The following is a 26,897-nucleotide window of genomic DNA, read 5'->3' on the forward strand; positions in this document are numbered from 1 at the left end:
TGCACAAGACTGCAAATACTATATTAATGGCAGAGATTATGTACTGGATCATGATTAATGGCTAGGATGATAAACTTAAGGTACCCCACAGAAAAATGGGGCAGTGGTGGCCTAGTGGTTAAGGAAGCGGTCCCGTAATCAGAAGGCCACTGAGCACCTCAGTACCGTCCCCACACACTGCTCCCCGGGCGCTTTTGTTCCTCTTCAATTACTGCATTTGCCAGTCACGTTAAAAAAGCCTGTTGCATTTCCATGTATTGCACCAATTGCTTTGCAAAAAGAAACGATAGCCTGGCCTCACACCATTGTCATATCCGTCCTAGACGGACCTTGTGATAAATTGGACCAATGTATTTAAGGTTAGATTATTGAGTATTCTGGCCTATGATTTTATTAAATTCTAAAATCTTTGCTGAATGCCATGATGAACTTGCTGCCAATCTGCTTAGACACCTGGCTTCCTGCCGTTGCTTTGGGAAAGTCTGCAACATTGAGAGATGTAAAATATGAGCCACAGTGTCACCACGGCAGCTGTTTCCCCATGGAGATGTTATTTTCATAAACAGCAGCATAGAGTTGTACTTCTCACTGGCACAGACCATGAGGCTCAAAATCAGCCTTCTTCATCAACTTGTTCATTACTCTTGGTCTCCACAAGACCAAATTTGAAAAGGTGCTTTCAAAAGCTGTCAGTGAGATGTCACCACTAATTATACAGAAAATGACACGCATGATAATTTACTAATATTTTAATGTAAACACAGGGTGTTCATAGTTGACTACATCAAAATCGCCTTCACCTTATTTTTAAAATGGAAAACATGGCAGAATTGTCTGAAAATCCAGACATTTATCAAAATTAACTGTATGATTAAGGTGTGTGATAAAAACACTCCCATAAAAAACTTTTATTTAGAATTTACATTTATCATTTCAATAAAAATGCCTATCATACTAATCTCTGTACTTCTAGTGCATCTAAAAAACTTAATATAATAAAAAAGATCATTTGGGATTTCATTAAAAATGTGGACATTTAACCCTTCAGCATCTCAAAATCAAAAATGGACATACTTTCAGAATTTTCTGTGTTCTGAAATATTTTGATAGATTGCAGACAAAATTTAAAACTAAAACAAATTCTATTGAATACATAATATCTCTAGGTTTATTTTTTTTATTATTAAATTACAAATACAAATGACCTTTTGCACAATATTGTAATTTTTTAGATGCACTAGTATTTACTATAATGATGTTTACATACATGTCTGATTTACAAATGATTCAAAACAAAAAAGTACAATGTTTGCAGTAATGTGGAAATACAAATGTATATAAATGCATCATTGCATCATTTTGGTGCTGACCTGCTCTCACTTAAAAAAAAAAACATTAGCAACAAACACTCAACCATCCAAAGCAAAGTGATGAGTGAAATTTGTAGTGAATGGAACAAAAGGAGACACTTGAGGCAATTTTAGGCAAAGCATTCATGATTTTTGACCAGGTCCTTATCTCAAGTTCCTTTGCTGCATTTATGGGTAGGATACAGTGTGTCAGACTAGCAAAGACTAGTAATGGTCCATTCTGCTGCCACATCTCTGCTCTTTAATGTTTTGGAATGCATTTAAACATTTTTTCTAATGCATATTATCACTGTATTCCTATTTTTCATATGAAATATACATGATATATGCATCATAGCCCCCATCAGTCATACAAAAGATCCCAAGTGACATTCGTGGAACATTTCTTAACAATGTTATCATATTTCATGTGCATATTTGCAGTAGTATATCAAATATTTTATCCAAGTTTTTACATTTGACACAACATTTAATATTAATATTTGTAAAGTTTCTGTGTCTAATTTTCACATACCAGTTTTGCCTGTGAGCAAAATGAGCATAAAATCTGGCCCAGTACAGTTTGCCAATGAAAAAATCCAGAGGACACATAACCAGGTGCAATTTGCAACATAGATTTGGCTCACAATGACATTTACATTTAAAATTAGCTTTACTATACACATTAACATCATATAATAGTTTATATTTACAGGTATGTGTGTATCACATGTATGCTTAAGTGTGTAAACCACTAAACTCTACAAAACAATGATTTTGACATTTAATTTCTCTTTAAATGTGTAAAATGTGAATTCTTTTTTTTATCAGTGCTGATGTGGAAACATGACATGCAGCTTTTCATGAAGGCCATTTGATTTCATTTGACTAAAGCACGTTTGAGCTCGAGGCGAGGATGGGTGGGTGTGGGGTGTTGTTTTCTGAGATAGCTGGGTTAACATGAGCCAGCATTCATGACTGTCCAATATCAAGTATGATCAATATGATCAAATCTCATTATTAATTATTTGCCTCCCTAATAATTGATAATGACATCAATCCAGCTAAATGGGAAATCCTGCTTTATGGAACACCCCCAGGTGACCTGGACAAGTACTTAAGTGACAATGTTGAATTTAGATTTAACATTATAAAAATGTATACAGTAGATGCCTTATTTATGCCATTTTTATATTGGTAATTGGTAGTTTTTTGGTAATTCTGTAGCCTGTTGCAACCTTTTATCTGTGTTCAACTTTAGTAATTTATCATTGAAGCAGGTATAAGAATCGGTGATTTAATTTAAGATTAGTGAACTATTAATTAATTACCCATTAGCAAATTGACTCACACATCGCACCCTCCCTGTACGCACCATGGTGAAGAAGACAGAACAACATTTACAATTAACCAAATTATGCCGTACCTTTTTTTTGTGCAACAATGCCAGATGGCTGAAAGAACTGAATTTATTATGAAGATGGTATTGCTGCAAGCCCAGTGTCCACAACCTGGCGTTATGGAATGAGATGAACTGGGATAGACTTATGCCAGAAGGCATTGAAAGAAACATCTGCTGTAATTCCAGATACATAAAATAAATAATAAAGAATAAAGAATAAAGCAAACAATGACCCAGAGCACACAGGTTTCCCCATAAAAAATGAAGATGTTGCAGTATATATTTTTTCTATTCTATATTTCATATGAGCGCTGTAATTCTTATGGGAAGTTATAGGGGAGCATTTGTTAATTTTAAAATGAAATGTAGGTCAGCTTTACCCACAACCTCCTGCTGTTTGCACAACATCTGTTTTTAATTGCAAGCAAAGTAATGTGGGGCTAGGGGCCAGATTAAAGTAGTCCAGATGTAGTTCACGAGTTCATAAAAGTTGCAGTCGTTACTGTACTTATTCCTTACGGTTTCATGTAATAGGATCCAGTGGCCTACTTTATGAATAAATAAATAGACAGTGAGAATTCCTGTAAACAGCCTTTAAAGGGCATATCACTACCAGTGCCAGTACTGCATGTTTAAAGCACTACGACTGGCTTATGCGATTTGCGAATCTAAAACCTGCCGTCCGATTGGTCTGCACGCAAATAATAACTTCAAACTTGAATTAAAAACAACCAAAAATGTACACACATTTGTAAAACATCCACTGCCTGCTCCCTGCACCAGCTTGTTTTATTTCAACTATGGTGAACTAAAGTGAAAATTTCAGCTCCTACTGCCCAATTTAGAACATTTCACAGCTATTTTGGATTCACCAAATTTCTGTACACATCTGGAGCAGTCTGACCAATCAAAAGCTGGGGGATTTTTGTATAAAAATAATGAAACTCAATCTCTTCTTGTCCATCCCATTCAATATGAAGTACACTAAACAATACAGCAACAGATGAGCAGGGAGATGTGGCGCCGTCTCGGAGGCCCTGGGCACCTTCCGAGGCGGATTGACACTGCAGTGCACTAATAATGGGTGGTGAAATGCCTTCCCTCAGACAGCTTTGCAGTTCATTATGGCCATTCCTGCAGACCCCACAAGCTCATTTAACATCCTTGGAGTGGATAAAATCCAAATCTGTTTATTTGGTGCACAGTAAAAAAAAAACCTCCAGGGAAGTTCCCGTCCAAGGACTGTCATGCTTTTCAGCCCCAAAACAATTCAGCGGAGAACCCCAAATTACGCCCAGAACAAAAATCAGGCAGCAGCTCATCCCTGGCCTCAACAAAGGCTTTAAAATCCATATGCTTCTCTTTCCTGTGCAGTTTCAGCTCCTCAGTGGATTGTGGGTATTTCTTCCTGCCAGCCTCCAGGCAAGTGTCTGGCGCACATGTATTCGTTCTGTTGGAGACAACCATTAAAATATTAAAATCCAGTATTCAATCATAGCAGACACTTTTTCACCCAAACATACTGTATGAAATAAAAATTAAAAACATCTTTTGCACATTGGTACCATTTGTCCAATTACTGAAAGAATAATAAAATATAGGACACAAAACAGTATACATGGTCATTCAATGAATGCCAGAAGACCTTTAAATATATTCAGATATTCTTACTACAGTATTATGAAAATTGACAATGCATGAAAAATGAATAAAACACTAAAGATTCAATAAAAAAACATTTATACAAAAACAATGTGTGCATAGCCACTTCACCGTAACGTTGCATTAATTACAGGCAGCTCCATGCATACTAATTAGTGCCATCTGCAGTGATTAAAAGTGTCCATTTTTTTAAAAGTACAGGCCAAATGTGGACATGACTGGACTGATTAAACTAGATTAAAAATGCTGTAAATGTGGGGGTAACATAGATGCACTTTCTAGTCTCTAGAGTTCTAGTCTCATCGCACAGTAGCACAGAAAAAATACTTTTTTAAAGGGTAAAATAAAAATATCGATTCAATGTCGCTATCATAACTTGAGGAGAAAAATACAGCCTGTATATATGCATAAAGTGTGTATGAAGGACAGCTCTGGTTGCAGCAGGCCGATACCATTGACTCTGCTTTTGACACATTGAAGGTTTGGAAAGGAATTTCACCACAGACTACATCAGGCACACTGTTCTAATTAAACCGGATTCTCTTCAATAAATCATTAACTTGACTTTGTCACAAATATGCGTGCCAGAGGTAAAATTGAATGCTTCTTACACCTTTTGTCAATTCTGGATAAAAATCACAAGCCATTGAAATGCAAACTGAGTGATGATGCACATACATTTTTGTGGCAACCAACACAGCACCAATCTGTTGCTGCAGAGGAAATGGATTTCTCCAAGATGAATTTCAAAATGTTCCTTTTGTCTCAATACCAACATCATGAACATGGAGCTCGATTTTTATGTCCATTTACTTATATGATTACATGAGAAGATTACAACAAAGGAAAGGTTGGCAGACAAAAAGTGTCTAATGTCCCTATTTGCATTGAAATACTTTTGTACATGGTAAAATAAATAAATAAACATACACACAACTATATTCTTGTGTTCTTTCTGTATACTTGTCGGCTTTATATAGCCTTAAATTCCTTTTGAATAATGAGCTATAATCTTGTTGAGTTTGTGTGTTGCCCCACAATCCTAATTACAAAATTTTGACACCATTTTATATTTGCACCTTTTTAATCATTTACACTACCCTACAACAGTTGCCGTTAGAATTTTAGTGTACTGTAAAATGTAAAAGAATAAATCTTTGAGGAACTTTTCAGCTTATTTGAATGATATCCACTTGCGTAAATGGGCATGCAGTAGCTGACTCTTATCATTTTTGTAAATTTTGTTAAACAAAAGGTTTCTTGCATGCTACACAATGGAATCAAAATACTTTTTGAAAAATGGCTGAGAGCACAGAGTGCAAAGTAAGCAGTTAATTAAAAAAATTGGTGTGTCCTTAATCTGGACATAGTTTGGATTTAGTGTATAGCAGAAATCCCACTTGCACCACCAGGTGGTTGGGGGTGCTGGCGGTAATTCCACTAGCACCAATGCGAGCATGCGGGAAACTAATCCACTAGCGTGAATGGCCGTGTTGAATGCCCATGACCTGACAAATGTTTAAGCAGATCAAAAACAAATCTAAAATCCTGGCCGGACGCAATTTCCAGGTCTCAAAGAGTATTTCTGGTCACCCTAATTAAACATGTCGTTGAATATGAGGAGATCCCAAGAACGCGTCTTCCTCAAACGCCATGTCAGTGACACAAGAGGTAGAAAAAGAGTTGGCCAGCAGAGATGCATAACACTGGCATTCTCTAAAGGCATAATGTATGATAAATTGAGTCAGTGGTGGACTGAAGCGCTATTACAGTATTTCTGTTTTTCAAACAGTTGAGAAATTAATCTTTAAATGCATGATTAAAGTCTTTGATTCTCAATATGTAGTACCTAGCCACACTTTACTGAAGTTGAAATGACAGTATCACATAGAAATCTCTAATGGTTAAAGCATTAACTATGATCAATCAAAAAAGGGGTCACGTTACAGAAAAAAAAGAATCAATGCTTGGTCGAGGCTGAAGGCTTGAAAGCTTAACTTTTTTAATCAAATTATGAAAAACAAATTAGCTTTTTTCACCATTCTATTGTGAATAGAATTCCCTTTCACCTCTGGGGTGAAAAGCTGATGCAGAATTTAATTTCCACAGTGTGAGTGCTGAGTCAGTAAAATGTACAGAGGAATAAATCTGTGTGGCTGCAACACCACAGTAGCCTCATGTGGAAATCACTAGAATGCAAATTGGGTCACTTCTCCTGATAACTAATAAACATGTCAAGATCACAGATTTCAAAGCATATGGCCATTTCATTTGATATGAAAAAGGACTGCAGTTGCAATGCATAATAGAATATAAAATATTGGCTCAGTTCCTTCTTGTAGAGCCTTGTAGTTCCTTGAAATGCTGTGTTCCCAGAAGGAAGAGCAATTACTTGTACTTAACTACATTTGAACATCTCAGCAACTCAGTGTTATCCTGAAGGCCAGGATTAAAAGGGTTAAAACCTAGTCGAAAGCTCACCCGACTGATGTAAACAAGCTAAAGCAGATAATCCAGTCACAATGCAGAGGATGTCGAGGATACATCCTGCAAATGCATGGCGTACATGCAGGTACAAGCTGTTAAAAATGGCATAAATAATCGAAAAAACTGTTCATTTCAATCGAATGGAGTGAAATGAGTGAATAGAATGTACTGAAGAGTACATCTGGTAATATAAGAATGTATTAACCTCTAGCTTTTATATTAGATTAATTTATGTTAATAGTTTTGGAACTTTTTCAGACATGTCTGGTTAATATAAGTTGATTAAATGTAAATTATCATATTATCGTAATTATCATAATAATACCAAACCTGTATCACAACCACCATTTAATCTAAATGTTGCATTGATAACATCTAGTTATTGAATAATAAAGTCTATGGCAACAATTCATAAGGTATTAAAGGGCTATAGCCAAACATTATCAAAATAAAAATGGCATCAAAGATCCAGAAAACTCTTTTGTACTGCAAGTAAACACATTTAATATTGTTAAGATGTGTGCTAAAGAAGATGCTCAGCCTAATATCTAATATATTCAGAAGAAAATCTGGCAGGAGACATGAGAGCTGCAAATCTGTTTTTACAATCTCCGATAAATTTACATTTACAACGGCTGCCAATTTCTGCACTAAGGGGGATTATTTGTGGTGCCATAAATAACCCGCTTCCGCACCTCAACAGCAGTCAGGAGGCAGATCTTCCATTTTACACGGCCCATATCTTCAACAGGCTTCTGTTAACTTTTTTTGATGAGATAAAAAAATTGGATACACTAGTTCAATCGCATGCCTTTTTGCGGTGCGATTGATCCGTCTCGGGGATCACCAGCTCGGTCCATCAATAGCTACAAAATCATCTCTTACTGAGCTTAGATGGGGGGTGGCACGGGGGTCCTCGATGGACACAAATTGGACACAGCTGGACAATCCATATGAAAGCATGATGAGGAAATATTGACACGCACGGCTTCAGCTGCCAGAATGAGTTTAAGCAGAAACCGAGGCATCCTGAAGTATTTAAATGGTGTCCTTTGCAGGTGCTTCTGCAAGTCAAATGAAGAGATTGTCCTTGCACCAAAAATTGTGTCTGTGCTCAACGGCCATTTTCCACTTCTTCTGACTGAAGCGCAGTATTGAAATGCATGCCTGTAGGGAGAACCAGTGTGTCTCCATAATTGCCTTTGTTACTCTCAAAACTCAGTGTATAATAACTTGAAGGCTTGCACAAGAAGCAGGACCTTTGGGAGCATCTTGCAATAACTGTAATTGTGGTTTTGACAAGTTAATAATGCAAAGCAACAGCAAAAAAAAAAACTTGTGATAGAGGACATTTTAATCACAGCACATACAAAAAATGGTAGAAAATATGACAAATCACCACACAGCCTGGATAAGTGAAGTGAAGAGAAGCGGGATCTGCATGGTTTTTATTCATTTATCCATGTCCAAGAGAGAGAAAGACGCTAGAAATTAATTGCAAATAAACTATTTTGAATATTTTTGTAATGTTTTATCACTTTATCATATTTGGTAACATTTTGATTTTGAATATGATATTGCTACCACTTAGGGCTCACCAGCAGTGTTTTTTGTGAGCAGTAGTCAAACAAAAGCAAAACTGAGAATATTTATTTTTTTAAATCAATATAATCCTGATACAGAGTACAGGCCAAAAGTTTGGAAAAATTCAATGTATTTTCTTTATTTTCATGACCATTTACATTGGTAGATTCTCATTGAAGGCATCAAAACTGTTAATGAACATGTGTGGAGTTATGTACTTAACAAAAAAAGGTGAAATAACTGAAAACACATTTTATTTTCTAGTTTCTTCAAAATAGCCACCATTTGCATTATTGCAAATTATTAAAATTTTTTGCACTGCCCAATCATTGCAACTTTTTTGCAATCTTGACCTATTTTTGCAATCTTAACCAGCATGCCTATGAGACAAAACCTTGTGATGGTCTCTGGTCACCAAAATGACACATTGTCAAATAGTGTCCCGCTGGAGGCCTAGCGGGGGGCAGTGGTGGCCCAGCAGTTAAGGAAGCGGCCCCGTAATAAGAAGGGTGCCGTTTCGAATATTGATCCGCCAAGGTGCTACTGAGGTGCCACTGAGCAAAGCACCGTCCCCACACACTGCTCCTCGTGCACCTGCCATGGCTGGCCACTGCTCACTCAGGGTTAAATGCAGAGGACAAATTTCACTGTGTGCACCGTGTGCTGTGTATCACATGTGACAATCACTTCCTTTTCACTTTCCATCACTGTTTGCTTTTTTAGCTTGGCCTAGTCATGCAGGCCTAGTACAATGCACTAACAATCCAGCCTGGTCAATACATTATTGGTGATACTGAGGCAACAGGTTTAACTGGGTGTAGGAACCCAATTTCCAATTCTACCATGTAACCTTGGGCTGCCTCTGGCCAAAATGATACTGACTTGTTGATAAATCATCTTACATGGCTTTCATTCACCGTAACAATGGGAGATTTTGGGACACCTCCTTAAAGACTGCATTTTGAGCAATTCTCATGACCATCTCACTTAACAACAGAAAGAGAGAGCTTAGTACTCAATCAGATGAGAGGACATAGTGGGGGACATAATGATGTGAATGTGTTATGTGCGTGTTTTATTGTCATTGTGATATAGAATAAGCACAGCACACAGTGCGAACTTGCTCTGTGCATTTATCCCATCACCACATGAAAGACAGATACCTCAGTGGAATCTTGGCGAAGTGGGAAAAATGTGAGTCTGACAAAGGCCCTGTTGCAGAGGTGTCAACCCCATGGTTCTTTGTAGCCTAATGACTCTGATGGAATTTGTTTTGTCTTCATTGTGGCTTGGGCTATTTATTTTTGTTTGATTAAAATTGTTATAAATGTTCGTAGTTTTTCCCTCCCTCTCTTTCCTCTGTCCTAGTCCCCAACGTGACAGTGCATAGTAGCAGTGCTGTGTTCAGTCAGGTCTTCAAATTCTTGGGAAGAATGGCAAAGACTGTGGTCACCGTGTGCAGAGTTGGCAGTGCCAGGTCAAATTCCAGAGGTTCAGGAGCAATGCGTGGGTCCTGATGAAGTACACGCCATTTTGATTTTTAGGATTCTGGATAACCATCCAACTTTGAATCAAAGCAGAAAAATATGGGTCAAATTTTTAAACTTTAAACACGTTAATTTGAATAAGTCTGAAACAAATTAACTCCCCAGGTTCCCCTGGTTCACATTTTGCTCCAAAAGTCGTCTTTTGATCACATCTCCAAACAGCATTATCGAAATGCCAAACAAGGGAGAAGCATTTGAAGATCACCGTCCATCCGGGAACTGGAGGAACTGAGATGAAGAAGCGCTAAAGATCTTCTGGAGTCTTGTGGAGCCTCGCGACCTATTCTGAATTGGCCATGTGAGAGTTACGACACACTATACAACAGCTGTCAGGAGTATGCAAATGAGCTCAAGTGACTCAGTGTCATTTATCCCTTCACAACAGCGCAAGTCGAGATTCCAACGACTCAGCTGTGGACATAAAGCAGCGGCTCAGACAATACATTCTCTTTAGAAAATTGCTTGCCATCTCTATTTGATTGGACCACACACACACACACACACACACACACACACACACACAGTAAATGGCCTGGCTCCGGAACCGGTGTATTAGTATATGGAAGTAATCCCCCCCCCAGCAGAAACAGCACAGCAATACAAAAAAAGAGAGAGAGAGAGATGTGTTGAACCCACTAGGCCTCCGACCGGCGGTTTGGTTTGAGATTACCTCAGTGTTTAATTACTGGAGGGGTCGAGAGTTTGACCGAGTTCCACCCTTCGCTGATTAAGCCTGATACCTCCCCGATATAAATAGCCTTAACACATTGGCACAGAGTTTGTTTTTAATATGCGCTCCTAATCCTAGCAGGACACGCTCCTGTGCCCACTTTAATTTCCTTCTCTCCTTGCGTTTGGCTTGGAGGGAGGGAGGAGGCGGGGTAGGGGCGAGGAGGGGTGCGTACGGAAAAGGCTGAACAGAAAGGACGAACAGAGGGGTGGCGAGCGACGGGAGAGAGAGAGAGAGAAAGCGAGAGAAAGGGGGGGGGGGCTGTTTTTAATAAGAAATGTTTGCCCGGACCCTCGGAGTCCCCTGCATACTCGGCTGCTGTCAGCCCCGCTCTTCACGTCTCCCGTCACACAGCACGAGCCCCCCCGACTTCACGTGCTCTCTGCTGATTGAGTGCTAAGCGGCTGCTCTGTACGTTAATGTAGACACTGGAGGCCGCGGGAATTTCACAGCAAGCAGACATGAAACAGAAGGCGAAAGTGAACGGAGAAGCAAGAGGGCCTGGGAGTTTATTGGGGGGGGGGGGGGTATACCCCAAAGCCACTGAGGTTATTAGATAACTAGACAAACTTTTTTTTACCCCCTTTAAACTCCAGCAGCGAGGGTGGCGTTACAAACACCCTGATCACTTCTGCAACCAGAAGTCCGTGATCAGCATCCCTGTTCATCCCTGCCTCGGGCTTGAAAGCCCCGCGCTGCCTCTGTTTATTAATAAACACCCCCGTCCATTTAATATGGCATTCTGTTTGAAGAACCTTAATGAAGCCGCTTCGTGGCACCACCGCTATATCATGAGGGGTACAATCTCTTGCCGTCGTTTTCAGGAAAACTGCCCGAACATGGATGGAAACTTTTGTAAGGAAAGTGATGCTCACATTCGGCATTTAAAATAAATTGCTTGTGTGGAGCCCTTTTTTGAGAAATACCCCCAGGACGGACTCTGTATCTCTGTAATGTGTTCCGGTGAAATTAGATGTTTGTGACAAGTCCCGCACTCAGACCGAGGAGAAGCGGCGATGGCAGTGTCACTGCTGCCTTCATGAAAGTTGCGTTTGCTCGAAGACACTTAAAATATAAATGATCCACTTAAAGCGGCCCCTGGTGAGAGTTTGACAATGATGTGGTAACGTTGGCAGACATAAACATCTCTTTCCTCATAGGTCCGCTGCTCAGAATTGCAAGGGAAAAATAGTTTTTAACATTCATTAAAAATCAATGATAGTAAAACATTTAAATGTTTTCTGGTGAGCAGCTTTAGTGTTTGATGAGCTATTTTCCATTAGTGGGACTGGCCCTATCAGTTGAAACAATCCTTTATCAGAAAAAAAAGCTTCAGATAATCAAAATATAAAAAACATTGGAATTGTAAAAAAAAATCATTCAGCTCTACCCATTAACGCTAATGAACGCAGCTTCTGCTTTGAGAGAGGCTTAAGTGTTAGTCCAGTACTTCAGAGTGTAAAAGCCTTTTTTCTCTTTTTTTGAAGTAGAATAATAATGTCCCATAGTGTGTATATGGAAATGGCCACTTAAGTAATTGCTGGTGTGGAATGATGGAGAGCCATGTACAAGTGGTCTAAATCAGCAATCAGCATTTCTGGACTTTTCCCTTTTTGGTCTTAGACAAGGTCTCATTTCTGAAAATAATAGTTTTAAAAAGTCTTTTGTGGACGACTAAGGTTGTTGTGGGGTACGTGTGGGTAACTTTTATACAAGCCTACATTCAAAACACTATTCTCAAGATTTGTCCAAGTTAAATGTTGAATTTATTAGCACCAATATTGGCTGGGGCTGAAATAATAAAAAGTAATGTGATAGTATCAGTCGCATCATTAGCTGGTAGGCATTGGCTCATTAAGTCCTCCATGTCGGTGAGATTTAAAAGGCATTAACGTTTCTGATTTACTGACTGATATAATGCCCAGCGATCTCAAATAAAAAGCAATTTGCAACAGTAGCAGGCGACCATATAAAGAACCATATTAAGAATATATATAAAAATCTGAAATAAAGAGCTGTGTGCATGGATAAAGGGCGCTGGAACCAATTATGGTCCCAGATCCAGCGAATTCAGTGCATGTTAAAAATGACATGCTATGCTTTATCACAATTTATACCAAACTTAATATGACAGACAATACACATTTGGATCATAGATGGGAGAGAGTTTTTTTTTTAATGAAATATTCACCTGGATAGAACTATATTTATCATTTTCACACGTACCTTTTGTACAAATGCAATCGGTGGACATCCTGGGACCAAAGTTGTTACCAAGCCAACATACAGATAAGATTATTAGCGTTTTTAACTAAGGCATTCTGAAGGATATATAGTACATCCCAAAAATATCTCCCAAAGAAATGTGGCCAGGTTAAATCTATCATTTGTTGATCTTCTCTGTTATATTCTGTATATATTCTGTATTTTCCATATGAATCCTTTATAATAATGCATCAAATTTACTTCACCACACCAACGCAAATATCGTACATTTAATAATGAGAAATGTTCCATTAGAGCAGCATACAAATTATGATAGGAAATGCATGATTTTAGATATGATGGGTGTAATTCAGAAGAGAGGCTTGAGGCTGCGCGACTTATAATGGAGGGTCAGAGTTAACATAACTCAAATGAGCTTATTTGAATTTCATCTTCGTAAAATCGTAATTATTAAATAGATGTCATGTATTATGCAAACATTGGACTGAATCATTTGGCTTTAATTTCACAGCATGCCCCGCACGCCATCACTTAACAGCTCGTGTTCAGGCTGGAACCTGTTTTCGTTTGATGTTTATTGGAGCATTTGAATCTTATTACGTACAAGCTTTTAAAACTACCATTAGGCCTGTTTGTGTGCCCTGAGCGTGTCTCAGGGGAGGGCGGGGTAGGGGTGGGGGGGTGGTGGTTCAGGCACCCTCCAAAAGACATTACCTGTGACATCCCCGGCGTAGAGATTGCATTGTTTAGGAGCCGTGTCATACCTCGCACTCTCTGGAGCCGGAGATGGTGCAGGTGCACGCTCCGTTGACCAGCGAGTCCATGGTCTCCGAGTTGGCATAGTTGTAACTCAAGTAGTACTCCTGCAGCTGGGAGCTGAGGTTGTGCTCCGGCTCCCGGGCCTTTTTCCTGCGCTTGCGTCTGATGGAGTGCTGCTGCAGCTGCCTCATGCTGTTAGGGTAGCGGCGCCACGACACATAAATCACCAGCAAGATCAATGACACTGACAGGAAGAGGGCCACACTGCCTGCTATGATCTTGTGGAAGGTCATGTGCTCAAACTCCGGCCCTGGGGTGAACGGCGGGCTGCTGGGAGCAACCGTTTCGGTGAAGAAAGACTTTTTATCCGTCCCTCTAGGAAAACTAGTCCGTGGGACGAGTCTCTGTACGGACGTGCCGGGCGCGGCTTGTGTGGTGGCGGTTGTAGAATCAGTAGTACTGGTGGTGGTGGGCGGAGTGGTGCGAGGCGTTGTGGTGAACGCCGTTGTCAGGAGCGCCATCCCTGTGAGCGTGGGCTCCAGTGTTAAAAACTCCTCGCAGATTGAGCTGTTTCTCACCGCGTCCATGACCCTCTCCCCCTGCAGGTATTTGGGACTGCTGCAGATGATGGTGGCATCTCTGGTGCCCCTGAAATGTTTCAGCCACGCCACTAGGGGGCAGATACTCAAGCTGCAGTCCCAGACATTACCTGCTAAGTTGATAGTGGTGACTGAGATCCAGGAGGACACCACTTCCAGTGACACGTTGCTGAGTTTGTTAGATTCCAGGTTAAGGGTTTGTAAATTGGGGAGACATCGGAAAACGGCAGGGTCCAGCGCTTGGATCTCGTTCCCTGAAAGGTCGAGTTTCTGTAACGTGTGCCACGTCCAGGCCAGGCCCTGGTTAACGGAGCGAATGCGGTTCCACTGCAAATAGAGGGCCTGGAGGTTCAAAAGTCGTGGAAAAAGAAAAAAATTGATCCTGGAAAACTGGTTGTGCTCAAGGTGAAGTTCTGTTAACATCAGCAGACCCAAGAAGGTGGTGCGTGTCAAAGCCCTCAGCCGATTATAACCCAAGTCCAAGAACTCCAAGCTCCGGCACTCCAGGAAAGTTCGTATGGGGATCGTTTTTATGCTGTTGGACCGAAGGTGTAAGCTTTGCAGCTTCCGTAACCCGTGGAAGTAGCCTGGCCGTAGAAGCTGCAGCTGGTTGTAGGACAGGTCCAAGTTGCGCAGGTTGGGCACGCTGTAGAACGTGCTGTTCTCCACCTGCGAGATCTTGTTGGAGCTGAGGATCAGTTCCTTGAGCCTGCGCAAGCCCTGGAAAGCTAGGCTATCCACAGTGCTAATGGAGTTGTGGTCCAAGTACAGCCAAACCAGCTGATTGAGATGAGCAAACTGGTAAGGCTGGAGGCGGGGCAGGCCGTTGTAGCGCAGGGAGAGGCCCTGGCACCCCGAAGAGATGTTTTCCGGGACGTCTTGAAAGGAGCCGGACTCGCAGTAAACAATTTTCCCTTCACAGCGGCAACTCAGTGGGCAGATCTTCTCCCCCTTGCCCAGCAGCAGGAGAACAGAGGCATGGAGGAGGAAACATGACAGCCGACCATCCCAGTATAACAGCCCTGGGCAGAAAGGGAGGAGCAGATTAATGAAACGAGCATGCAAAAAAAAAAACACCCAGAGGACCGCAGGCACACGCACACATGCACGGACACGTATGATGTTCCAAAACAGCATGCCAAGGTCTATTCAGCACTGCGTTGCAGGAAGGACGCGCACAATGCATGTTCTTAAAGAGATTACACTGCATCCGCATCTCCATGTAGCTCAATAAGTGCCTAAACTCATCTTAAAAAAAGGACACTGGGGAGTGGGGATATGAGTTGGGGGGGGGGCGTACTACGCCAGCAAAGGATAAAGAATTTTTAATCCACGCGGAGCTAATGTTATATTTTGCACCGTCACAGGACGCTCGCGTTCAGACGGCCGCCCACGGCGTCATGAACGTGAGCTGGATTGAGGGTTTTTAATTTCGGATTCCTCAGCTGTGGCTTGAAATGCCTACAAGGAGTGTCAGAAAGAGTGAAAGTTGCCAAACTCTGGCCAAACAATGAAATCGTACAGCACCCTGCCGATCGTAACTTACTTGCGACAGCAACGAAGCATGCGCATCTGGCATAAATGTTATTTGGATAAAAGGTACAGTGGCCCATTTATCTCCTATTCGGGTGGAACGGCTGAAAAAAAAAAAGAATGGAATAAAACAGAATAGAAGTCACCGAGGGTCCTCTCGCCGTGCTCCCTAACAAGAAAGGATATGCAACACTGTGGCAGGAGGTAAATGAGCCATACCGGCCAATTTACAGAGTCATCAATCCCGCCCCCCCCCGGCAGTGTCCTATTGCTACAGTAAATGGTCCGTAAATACAAATTTCAGGTAGAGGCCCTTCTCCGGCCGGCTTAGTTTGCGTCGGCACAGATAGCGGGGGGGGGTGGTGGTGGGAATTCTCGCAAAGCCCTTAAGCGGGCGCGTCATTAAAGGAGGGGGATTAACGGATAAGGAGATCTCCAGAAATGAGCTGGTGCTCCGGACATAAGGCGTATGATTGCTGGCAGTTACCCGGAAATGCCCGGAGGGCCTCGTACGGTCCCGCAAAAAAGTGACGCCGTCCCTTACCACTGGACCCCCCCTGCACATTCAGTGTAGCCTCGCGTCCCGCTGGACCCAGAGGTTCTCCAGTTCACCTTGGCAAACTTCACGTAAAAACCATTTAATTATGGATTCTTTTTAACCGGGCCTTGGGGTTAAGCATTTTCATATAACTTCATTATTTTCCGGCCAAGAGTTCTTGTAACTTCGAAGCATAACAAATTAATGATGAATAAATGAGCAAAAAAACGTCTTCAAAAATGCACCGTGAACTAAATTACACCGAGGGGTACAAAGTGATTATATGCGAACAGCGTGTGTATTATTTAACTATCAGCGTTTAATTATACTCATATGGCCCAGGGTCGAATAACCACCCCATTACATTATTAGGGAAGGTGAACACGCAATTAATAATGTTATTTACCATACAAAAAAAAAAGAAAAAAGAATGAATCAAAACCAGTCCAACTTTACGTGAGGCAATGAGCCTGTGATAACGCTGCTAATTATGACTAACTCGTATCAGTCATTTCATCTCTGCATCTGCAGTTTGCACGGGCAGGGTGCCTTCCGAGCGCGTGATTTGCAGGAGAGTGGGCTGCCGTCTCCCTTGGCAGGAGGACAAGCTGATATTTCACGAGAAAGCTGCTGCATTCCATTACACCGCCGCTGAAAGCATTAGCCTCACAGGCTCAATGAGAGATGATGAAGGGCTGAGGAGGAACGCGGGCGCGAGTGAGAGACGCGAAATGTTCCAAAGTTGCAATGTTGCATGATGCAAGTGGGTTGTTCCAACATTGTTGACTGATTCATATCTGATATTTTACAGACATATCAGTAAAAAAAAAAAAAAATTCATGCTTCAATGTGTGAACACCCGTTTCCTCAGCATTACACTGGCCCTCGGCCAGCTCCTGACCAGCCTCTGGTCAAACACTACACGCCCAACCTGCTGAATCCTTCCTGCAGGTACTCTCATCCTCCTACAGTCCAACATCAACTTAAAGCCGTGGTGATGGAGCTTTCTTTCACCATGCCCCCGGACTATGTAGAGCAATGCTTTACTCACCTTTAATACTGCTCTGGCTTTTTGGCCATTTATCCAATGCCTGTAGTGAATTTTAAGTGTGTTGTAAATACAATTTATCATCAGTTTAACAAACCAGGCTAAATTTACCGCAACCATTACCGTGACCTGGCCTGCCCTAAAACAAATGACCCTAAAAACACTATTTGGCAGTTGTCTAGCCTGTATGCTTTCTATAGCCAAAGTACAGAATTTAATCAACATGCAGCCCAGCCTATGTATGCTCGGGTTTCCTCCTGTGCTCCACTCTCCTCCTGCAGTCGGAAGACCTGCATTAGGCAATGACTTGGCAGTGCCAAATGGACTAAATTGCTTCTGTGCGCACCCTGCTATGGCCTGCTGCCGTGTCTAAGGGTGGTTCCTGCCTTGCACCCAGATATTATTGAGCTCTGCTGCAGACAAGCGGATTTAGTGAAGGGATGGATGGTGACCTCATGCTTTGGTCTCAAAATTTTAATAAAAGAAACAAAGCCGAAAAAAGCCATTAATATATTTCATACTCAGTACAGTATATGTTAATATATGTTAATAGTGGTTAGACTGTGACTTGTTTCTTACTTAAGTTTAAAGTACATACCATTGACATGCATGTTGGGTTGGAAAAAATACTTGCATTATCTAATGTGGTCTGTTACAGCAGATAAAAGTATATAATGTAAAATAAATGTTTGAGAATAGCTGTGTTCCTTCTTCACATCTGAATATGTGAAGAAGGAAACTAATCTTTAACATTGCATCCTATGGCTAATTAAAGTTAGTCAAAATACGAAACAAGGGAATAAAACATCTCATACTATGCAAGAAGATATTTTAACTTTTTAAAGAAAGCATATGTATTCTAAAAGTACTACCTATATTCAAAATACACCTTTGAAAAATATTACATGGACTGAATACTGCATACATGTTTTGTATTCTGAATGAGTTTTGCTATTTAGATTTTTTAAACCATATTCAATAATGACTGTTCTTTTTATTTGGTGGAAGTTCTGCACATTTTAACATCTTGTTAGTAATCATGGTTGCCAAAATCATCAGTTAAAACATTGGGCCATAATCATTACTGGAAGACTCAAAGAATTACTGTTACACAGACACAAAGCCTTTGGGAGGATGATTTCATGGTCAGATGAGACTCATATTGTGTTGTATGGATACAATGACCACAGAAACCAACAATTAGCAATTTTTTAATTCTGCCAAGAAAAGTAGCCTGCCACCAGGATTCAGACAGAAATGTGTTGATGACTACCATAAGGATCTGGTTCTCCATGTCTAATTATTGAAAGCCCAACACTGATATAAACGCCTGTGGTCTGTACATTTAACTGTACTTTACTTTATTTTGCAAACACTTTTATCTAGTGCTGCGCGATTAATCTAATCGCAATCGTAATTGCGATGTCAGTCTGTGCGATTACATGAACGCAAAAAGCTGTGATTTAAATGTGACGTGTTTGGTCACATGACTTTCGATTCGGTTCAATGGAGACCTGAGATTCGTGACTCACATTGACATATGGGTACACGTACGTCAACGTCGCCGCCATATTGCGAGAGGCTCTGCTGTGGCGTGAAGCATATACATGTCTATGGAGAGAAGTGCATAAAAATGCCTCACTCTTGTGCTGCTTGGGGTTGTACAAACCGCTGTACGCTCCAAACCAGATCCCGGGGGATTACATTTCATAGGTAAGGCTGGACAATTCTTTTTAATATATTTGGCCATTATAAAATCCCGTTTTATAAGTCTTAACCTTAGCTAAGCTAGCGAAGCAATGCATTCCTGTGTTCAAGTCAGCCTCCAAACAACGTTTTGGCTAAACGTAGGCATTAACTATTTAGACTGTTCTTAGCTGTTTAGTTAACTTTTCTCAAACTTTGAAGGTTTCCTAAAGAAATTCACCTCAGTTTACAAATCTTAACCTTAGCTAAGCTAGCAAAGCTATGCATCCCTGTGTTCAAGTCAGCCTCCAAACAACGTTTTGGTTAAACGTAGGCATTAACTATTTAGACTGTTCTTAGCTGTTTAGTTAACTTTTCTCAAACTTTGAAGGTTTCCTAAAGAAATTCACCTCAGTTTACAAATCTTAACCTTAGCTAAGCTAGCAAAGCTATGCATCCCTGTGTCAGCCTCCAAACAACGTTTTGGTTAAACGTAAGAACTATAATACGGGATTTTATAATGGCCAAATATAATCAAAACAGTTGTTTAGCCTTACCAGGGTTTGTCGTTCGACAGTAATGTTTTTTTTAAGTAAAGACTTTTTTGGGATTATTTAATTTAGTAGAATATTGTATTTTGAAAGAACTGGGCATTTCAAGTTGTTATAAGTAGTTTGTATGTTTCACTTTGAAATTAAACATTTCACTATTAGTAATTTCTATGCGACTTTTCATTGATATACAAGCAAGTGCCCTTTATCATATAGCAATCACGATCTCAATAATTGCAATATGTCTTTTTCCCCAAATCGTGCAGCCCTACTTTTATCCAAAGCGACTTACAGGAGGAAGACACCAGAAATTCTCGTTCGATTTCTATAGATTTTGAGTTAACAAAACTAAGAGTCCTGATAAGGCCTAACTTGTTCTGAACATGCTCTGAAATTGTTAAGTGCTAGACGAAGAAAAATGATTCTTAAAGGTGGTAGTATCACTAGCACTAGTTATCACTAGCACAGGGTCAAATGAATGGAAGCAGAATAAAAGGAAGAAAACCAAAGACATTGACTTCATGACAACGATGGAGAACAGGACAAGTGTACCAGCCAAAAAAAAAAATGCATAAAAGAGATGCCACAGATCACATGACACATCCGCTGAAAGATTAGGATCATCTAGTTCTGCCTCCACCACATACAAAAGATATTTACAACTATAAAGATGTCTAATGCTATAGTCAGGTTTATCCAATCACGTCCTAGTAAACCAAATGAGGGATTTCAATGATGGACATTTTATAGGACTTACGTAAGACGCAAATCTGCCCAATGCTTTTTATGCAAATATATTGCGTTTCCAGAAACTGATAAGCAACAAAATTATACTCCTACCTGAATCTTGGAAGGTTTTAGGACATTTTTCAATTAAACTGAACCAATCAGAGATCAGATATAATTATTTTCTTCCTACAGCCAGGTGAGAAAGATATCTCAGCCATATATCAAACTCAGAAGGTGGGCCATCCACCAACCACACAATTTTGATATTACATCGAATATGTCCATCCATTATATTGCTAAAATATTAAGTAAAGATTGATTATTAACCAGATGATCACTAATCACAGCCTGTGAGTTCTGTAGCATGAAATCTGCACTCAAGATTTAAAGTGCTTGTCATTGTGACACGTGCTCCGCTTTTAACCGTCACCCTTGGTGAGCAGTGGCCATGACAGGCGCCCGGGGAGCAGCGCCCAGGGACGGTAGCTTGCTCAGTGCCAACTGAAACGGCAACCTTCTGATCACGGGTCCGCTTCCTTACCTGCTAGGCCACCACTGCCCCAAGATGAATCTGCCCCAGGAGCCTATTGTAACCTCGTAAATCACATTGAAGTTACCGCCCTCCTGGTAAATTAACCCCTTCTGCTCCACACCCTCGCCTTCCTCATCCTCATCCTCAGTCCTTTCACCATGATATCTTCCCAGTATACATGAGATATGACACAGAAATGGTGGGCAAAGTCACACCCTCTCATATCCCGTAATGTTCTAATTATGTTTTTAATTATGACTGTGTGGTTGTGATGTAGTGAAATAAAAACAGTTCGCCCATGCATTTCATGCAAATATTTGCAAAATAGGATAAAAAAAAAGTCATATGTTGATGAAAATCATGGAGTTTCATTATTGATGAAGAGAAAAAGCCATTAAACCATTTTGTGTAATTATTCCTACATTATTTCCCAAGGATGGCGAGTTCTGAGGGAGGCGTGGAAGATAATCGCTTTGTAATTACTGCGCAGGGCATTCGTTATCTTAATAGAGCGTGAAGATGAGGTTCAACAAGGATGTCAAATGTCCTCACAAATGTCTTTATTCCCCATGTATTACAACTCTCAAATGATAACGCAATCACGTACACTAACCACATCGAATCAAAGTCTGGCCACAATCAGGCAAATTCGATCCGAAGAGCCGGGATCTTCGTCCGATTACAAGCGTCGCCCACAAGCTTTCATCTTGGACGGTCTTCAGGCTTCTCTGAAAGTTATTTAATGCCTCCCACCGTACGAGCGCCATAAAGATCTGGATTTTTGGCGTGCGCCGTGCGTCCTTGGATGGGTGCCGCCGCGTCGCCCACGTAGAACGCGCGATTTACAGATCCCCACACTCGATTTACAGACCCCCACACGCGAACAGGCTCATGAATAAGACAGAAAAAAAACACTTAAAGCGCGCAGCCGGATGAAACTGTGCCATTTTGCAACCTGCACGGTCGACGCGTCGTCCGAACGCCTCACGCCGAATCGCGTCTCTGAAGTTCTGGTAAAAAAAAATGGAATAAAAAACGACTATGCGCATCGTGCACGCCGTCGAAATAACGATGCAAAGACCAACAGGTGGTGCATGCAGAGAAAACCGCGTCTTCTTTTTTTTTTTAAATTCACACTGCACGCAGATGACGCCTTTACAAGCTGCGCGCATTCCTGCATAAAAAAAAACGACGGAAGACGTGCATTAATAACAGATCGTAAGAATTATACTCATGCGCAATGCCAGGTACACGTTCCAGCATTGGATCGTATGTGAAGTCTCTCCGCGATTCGGTGGCCATCGGCGCGCTTACCCATGGCACCGCCGGGCTCCTCACTCGGCTCCACGGGGTCTTGCGCGACCTTCCGCTGGACGAAACTTCGACGCGCGACCGGGTTTTAACTCGGAACTCTCGTCCCGGTTTTCAGATCACAAGAGGAAAACCCGAAGCGCGACCTCTCTCTGCGTAAAAATATCCGCGTAACGCCAGAGTCGAGAAATAAAAGAAAATTAAAGAAAAAAAAAAAAAAAAAGTTGAACGGCGCCCGGAGCGGAATCGCGGTCCGGGATCCGCGCTGCGTTCGTGGAGAACCGTCCGTCGGCGGCTCGGGAGGCTGGAGAGGACGAAGTGGGCTGTTAAAAAAAATACATATAAGGGCACAGCAACGTGTCCCTCTCCTCCCGAATCCGCCTCAGCGGCGCATCACGCCTTCCCGACGGGACTTCATCTTTTCACGATGATGATGCTCGGGACTCGGGCGCGCCATCCTGCTCAGCGCCGTGGCTCCCGCACCGCTCGTTTCCGACGAGGGCCACCCCTCCGCCCACCCTTTTCGCGATTGACTTCTAAAAGTTACAGCTGCACCCTTCAAGACTTCTTGTCGAATATATGAAATGTCGCGTTGCACCGCCCGGACAATGCAGACAAGCATGGCTGTCAGAGATATCCCATAAATCCATGCAGATTCGATCAAATACAGAAATGCACATGCATGGCGTGGACATCATACAGACCACTTGCATGTGAATAGTCATTTCAGTCATCTACACAGTGCAATATGAAAGTGACGGGATTGTCATTGTGAAACATTGCAGCACAGCACACAGTGACACAACGAAATATGTCCTCTGCTTTTAACCCATCATCCAGAGTGAGCTGTGGGCAGCCGTGACAGGTGCCTGGGGAGCAGTGTGTGGGGACGGTGCTTTGCTCAGTGGCGCCTTGGCGGATCGGGATTCGAACCGGCAACCTTCTGATTATGGGCCTCTTCTTTAATCGCTAGGACACCACTGCACCACGTGACACAAATAAATGACCCTAATGCAACATTACCTGGCCTAGGTCGCAGCTATGGGGTATGCTTAAGTTTGTGACCGAAGGCATTTGTGGATTCATTTGAAAAGTAGGGGACATATTTTGACTGCAAAAGAGCAACAAGAATAGACATAGTTTTAAACAGTTTTTAGTACTAAGCACATTTACATTCACGCCATTTATCAGATGCCCTTATTAAAGTGACTTACACTCAGTAATTACAGGGACAGTCTGGAGACATTGTAGTGTCTTGCTCAGGGACATTTGAACCTGGGTCTTCTGGTTCATAGGCGAGTGTGTTTTCCACTAGTCTACTATATGACCCCTCACCCCTCGTGAGCTCATGTACACCATCCTGCTCCCTCCCATGTCCTTCTTTTTTGAGATAGTGGTGGCCTAGCGGACTCGTATCTGAAGGGTTGTGGGTTCAAATCCCGAATTGCTTTGAGCCAATGGCTGCCCACTGCTCACCAAGGGTTAGATGCAGAGGACAAATTTGGTTGTGTGCACCATGTGCTTTGCTGTGCTGTGTATTACAATGACAAAAATCACGTAAAATTGGTGGTAGTAGGGTGGTAGTAGCCTAGTGGGTAACACACTCGCCCATGAACCAGGAGACCCAGGTTCAAATCCCACGTACTACCATTGTGTCCCTGAGCAAGACACTTAACCCTAAGTTGCTCCAGGGGGACTGTCCCCTGTAACTACTGATTGTAAGTCGCTCTGGATAAGGGCGTCTGATAAATGCCATAAATGTAAATGTAAATGGGTAACACACTCGCCTATGAACCAGAAGACCCAGGTTCAAATCCCACTTACTACCATTGTGTCCCTGAGCAAGACACTTAACACTAAGTTGCTCCAGGGGGGGACTGTCCCTGTTAATACTGATTGTAAGTCGCTCTGGATAAGGGCGTCTGATAAATGCTGTAAATGTAAAATGTGCTTGTGGCACATTATACCATTCAAAATAGGCTATAATGCTGTGAAACATGCTTGCAATTCATTTGGTGTGCCTGGCCCAATAGACAGAGTCCAAACATGCATCATTTGATTTTCAGGTGCAGAAGGACTCTTCTGATTAATCTTTTGTACAAACCAAAAAATTTATCATTTACTTCAAAGGAAAATTTTACAATCACATCACTTCAGATAAAAGGGTTAGAAATGCTCCATTGGTCACTTGCACAGCATTTGAAGCAGTGGGGCGTCATTATGGAAATAAATTAATTAAAAATAGTCTAGGCCATCTAATTTTTCAAAGTGGCAGCCCTCAATAGATTTGATTGTATGTGAAGTGCATGAATACAGGACCTTCATGGACCACATCTTCCGAAGGATTTGGCCCACAAATTGAGACATGCCCAACATTTCCTTTGTTTAGAATTTCTAAGGGAACATAATCCCCAAATCCAAAATCAAGGGCTGCATTGTTTTATCATGCTTAATTCCAAAAATCAATCATGCACAAAACACTGTCCAGTTTCTGTATGTGGACTCGTTGCTATGGTGCTAGAATGTGTAAAATTGCAGTTGTTGCGAACAAAATTTGCTGACAGTTGTTCGAGGCTTTCCTAGCGGTCCACATTGTTTTTTTCGCTTTACAAAATGGAACGCAATCAATTTAGGTTTATAAATCCTGATCTTCAAGCTATAACTACCTGTGTCCTTGATTGCTCCTTTGACAATCTGCTTATACCACTTTGTCCGTTGCATCTGACAAGTGTGAAATAAAAGCTTCCCTAAATAATTACAAAATAATTTCAAAGCTGTCAAAAAATAATCGTCAGATTATTTTTAGAAGCAATTTACAACAATTGGACTGTATTTGAAAATTTTCCACTGTGCTAAAATGCCATTTAGACAGTCGCAGGAATAAATTAGCTTTCCTGACTGTGGGAAGGCTGTTGTGATCTTTAATGAATGTCAAAGGTAATTTTGTTGGAATTGGTTTATGGCATAATTCAAAAGCAGCCCCTGTTGCTGGCGCCTTATTTAAAAAAGATTGTGTGGACAACACTGCCTGAAAATGCTTTGATTTGTGGAGGTGGCCAAGTTCATCTCCTGTTGAAACAAGACTGCCATTAAATCTGCTCCTGAGCAGGACATGGTCACACGACATCACCCGATAATGCATGTTGGGAAGAAACCTGTCAAGTTTCAGAGGTCTTGGTCTCATCTCAGTCTTCATCTATTTCCACATTTTCAATGGGACATCAATTAAGGGAGTCCTGCTCCCATTTCTAGTAATTCAAAATGGTGACCCATAGGTGGTGCTGAACCTGAGCCTTAGGCATGAGATTTCTCACAGTTTGTCCACACACTAGAGGCATTGCACCCATGCATGGCTTTAATTGGGGATGTGGGATTATCCCCCATGGTTAGGGACATATGGTTACCATTTAATGCAATACTCCAGTGCACAAGTCTATTTAAGTGCCTGCATGCTACACCTCCTACCCACCTTAGAATGAAGACTCTGATGCTGAGCTGTTCGAGTGGTTTGGAGCATTTAGTGTTATCATTTGTTTTGTTTAAATAGCTTTGCTAATTGCTTCACATCTTTGAGCATACACTCAGCAGTCATGAACAGCTCTCTATTCTCTAGTGTGTGGTGTTGTGGATGTGCAGTTTTCATATTTCCAAGCCTAGAAATTCTTCCTCAGATGAATCCTTCAATGGTCTCACAATTTGACACAATTATCAATGCCTCGGTATCAATGCATCATGATGCATCTCATGCATTTTCTACATGGTCAGATGAAGTTTTCAAATACAAGAGTCGAGGTCTCGTACATGAGAAAAATGGTCTGTGTTCAGTCCACACTCCCCTGACACCAGAAGTGCCAGAAAAACGGCTGGTTCAGACGTTCATGGGGTCAGGTGAGCACGGACCTAACACAGACTTTTTCTGCTCATTGGAGTAAATCTAAAGCCGCTTTCAGACCGAACGCAATGCGTGCCACGTGGCGCTGTACTCAGATCAGACCACCACAGTCACTACCGGCACTACTTTCTAACAAGAATTGAAACTAATTAAAGACTCTTCATTATCCAATAAGTAATTCTCCCAACTTTGGAAACAAATGAATGGTCTCCCGTAAGTATAAGTCTCTCACACTCACTGGGACACCAGACGCATTGTGGAGACTCACGCGGAACAGCAATGTTGCAATGGATTCATATACCTGATCAACTATCTTGTTTATGGGGTCATACCAAATTTGTGCATGACATGCTATAGTGCAAACATGACACTTACACCCTGGTGCATGTTTATCTCATGCAACTTATGGATCATACATAAGTTCAGCTTTTTGATTTCTTAAAGTATCTTTAGGATATTCTAGCCCCATACAGTACTTGGAAATTAAGTACATGGAGACATTTCTCTCAATTCAGTTTCATTTCTGCTCTTTCATGGAGTTTATGGATAAGGCATGAAGTTCTCTGGGTGAGAAAAGAGCATGTCACCTAATGGCGATTTACTTGCTGAGCAGCAGAGAGGTTATGTTTTTAGACCTGTTATGGCAGTAATTGCTCAAAACATGAACATTAACATTGCACAAATAAAGAACATGTGTCTTTTTCAGAAGGTGCCACTTAGTTTGATTATGGT

The 26,897-nt window shown here is 41.4% G+C and overlaps 1 protein-coding gene across 2 annotated transcripts; it reads right to left on the reverse strand.

Moving 5' to 3' along the window:
- Nucleotides 1-733: 733 nt before the first annotated feature.
- Nucleotides 734-22,699, reverse strand: lrrtm4l2 (leucine rich repeat transmembrane neuronal 4 like 2). 2 transcript variants are annotated; one of them, XM_028997062.1, is made up of 3 exons: nt 22,277-22,699; nt 13,752-15,367; nt 734-4,201 (listed from the first exon to the last, which is right to left on the reverse strand). In XM_028997062.1, exons 1-3 carry the CDS (start codon nt 22,278-22,280, stop codon nt 4,136-4,138), a joined length of 1,686 nt encoding a protein of 561 aa, XP_028852895.1. In that variant the 5' UTR covers nt 22,281-22,699; the 3' UTR covers nt 734-4,135. The 2 variants fall into 2 exon arrangements, with proteins under 2 accessions (XP_028852895.1, XP_028852896.1); XM_028997063.1 differs by having other exon boundaries at nt 13,702-15,367.
- Between the last annotated feature and the right edge of the window lie 4,198 nt (nt 22,700-26,897).

Source organism: Denticeps clupeoides, chromosome 11 (genome assembly GCF_900700375.1).
Source record: "Denticeps clupeoides chromosome 11, fDenClu1.1, whole genome shotgun sequence".
NCBI lineage: Eukaryota > Metazoa > Chordata > Actinopteri > Clupeiformes > Denticipitidae > Denticeps > Denticeps clupeoides.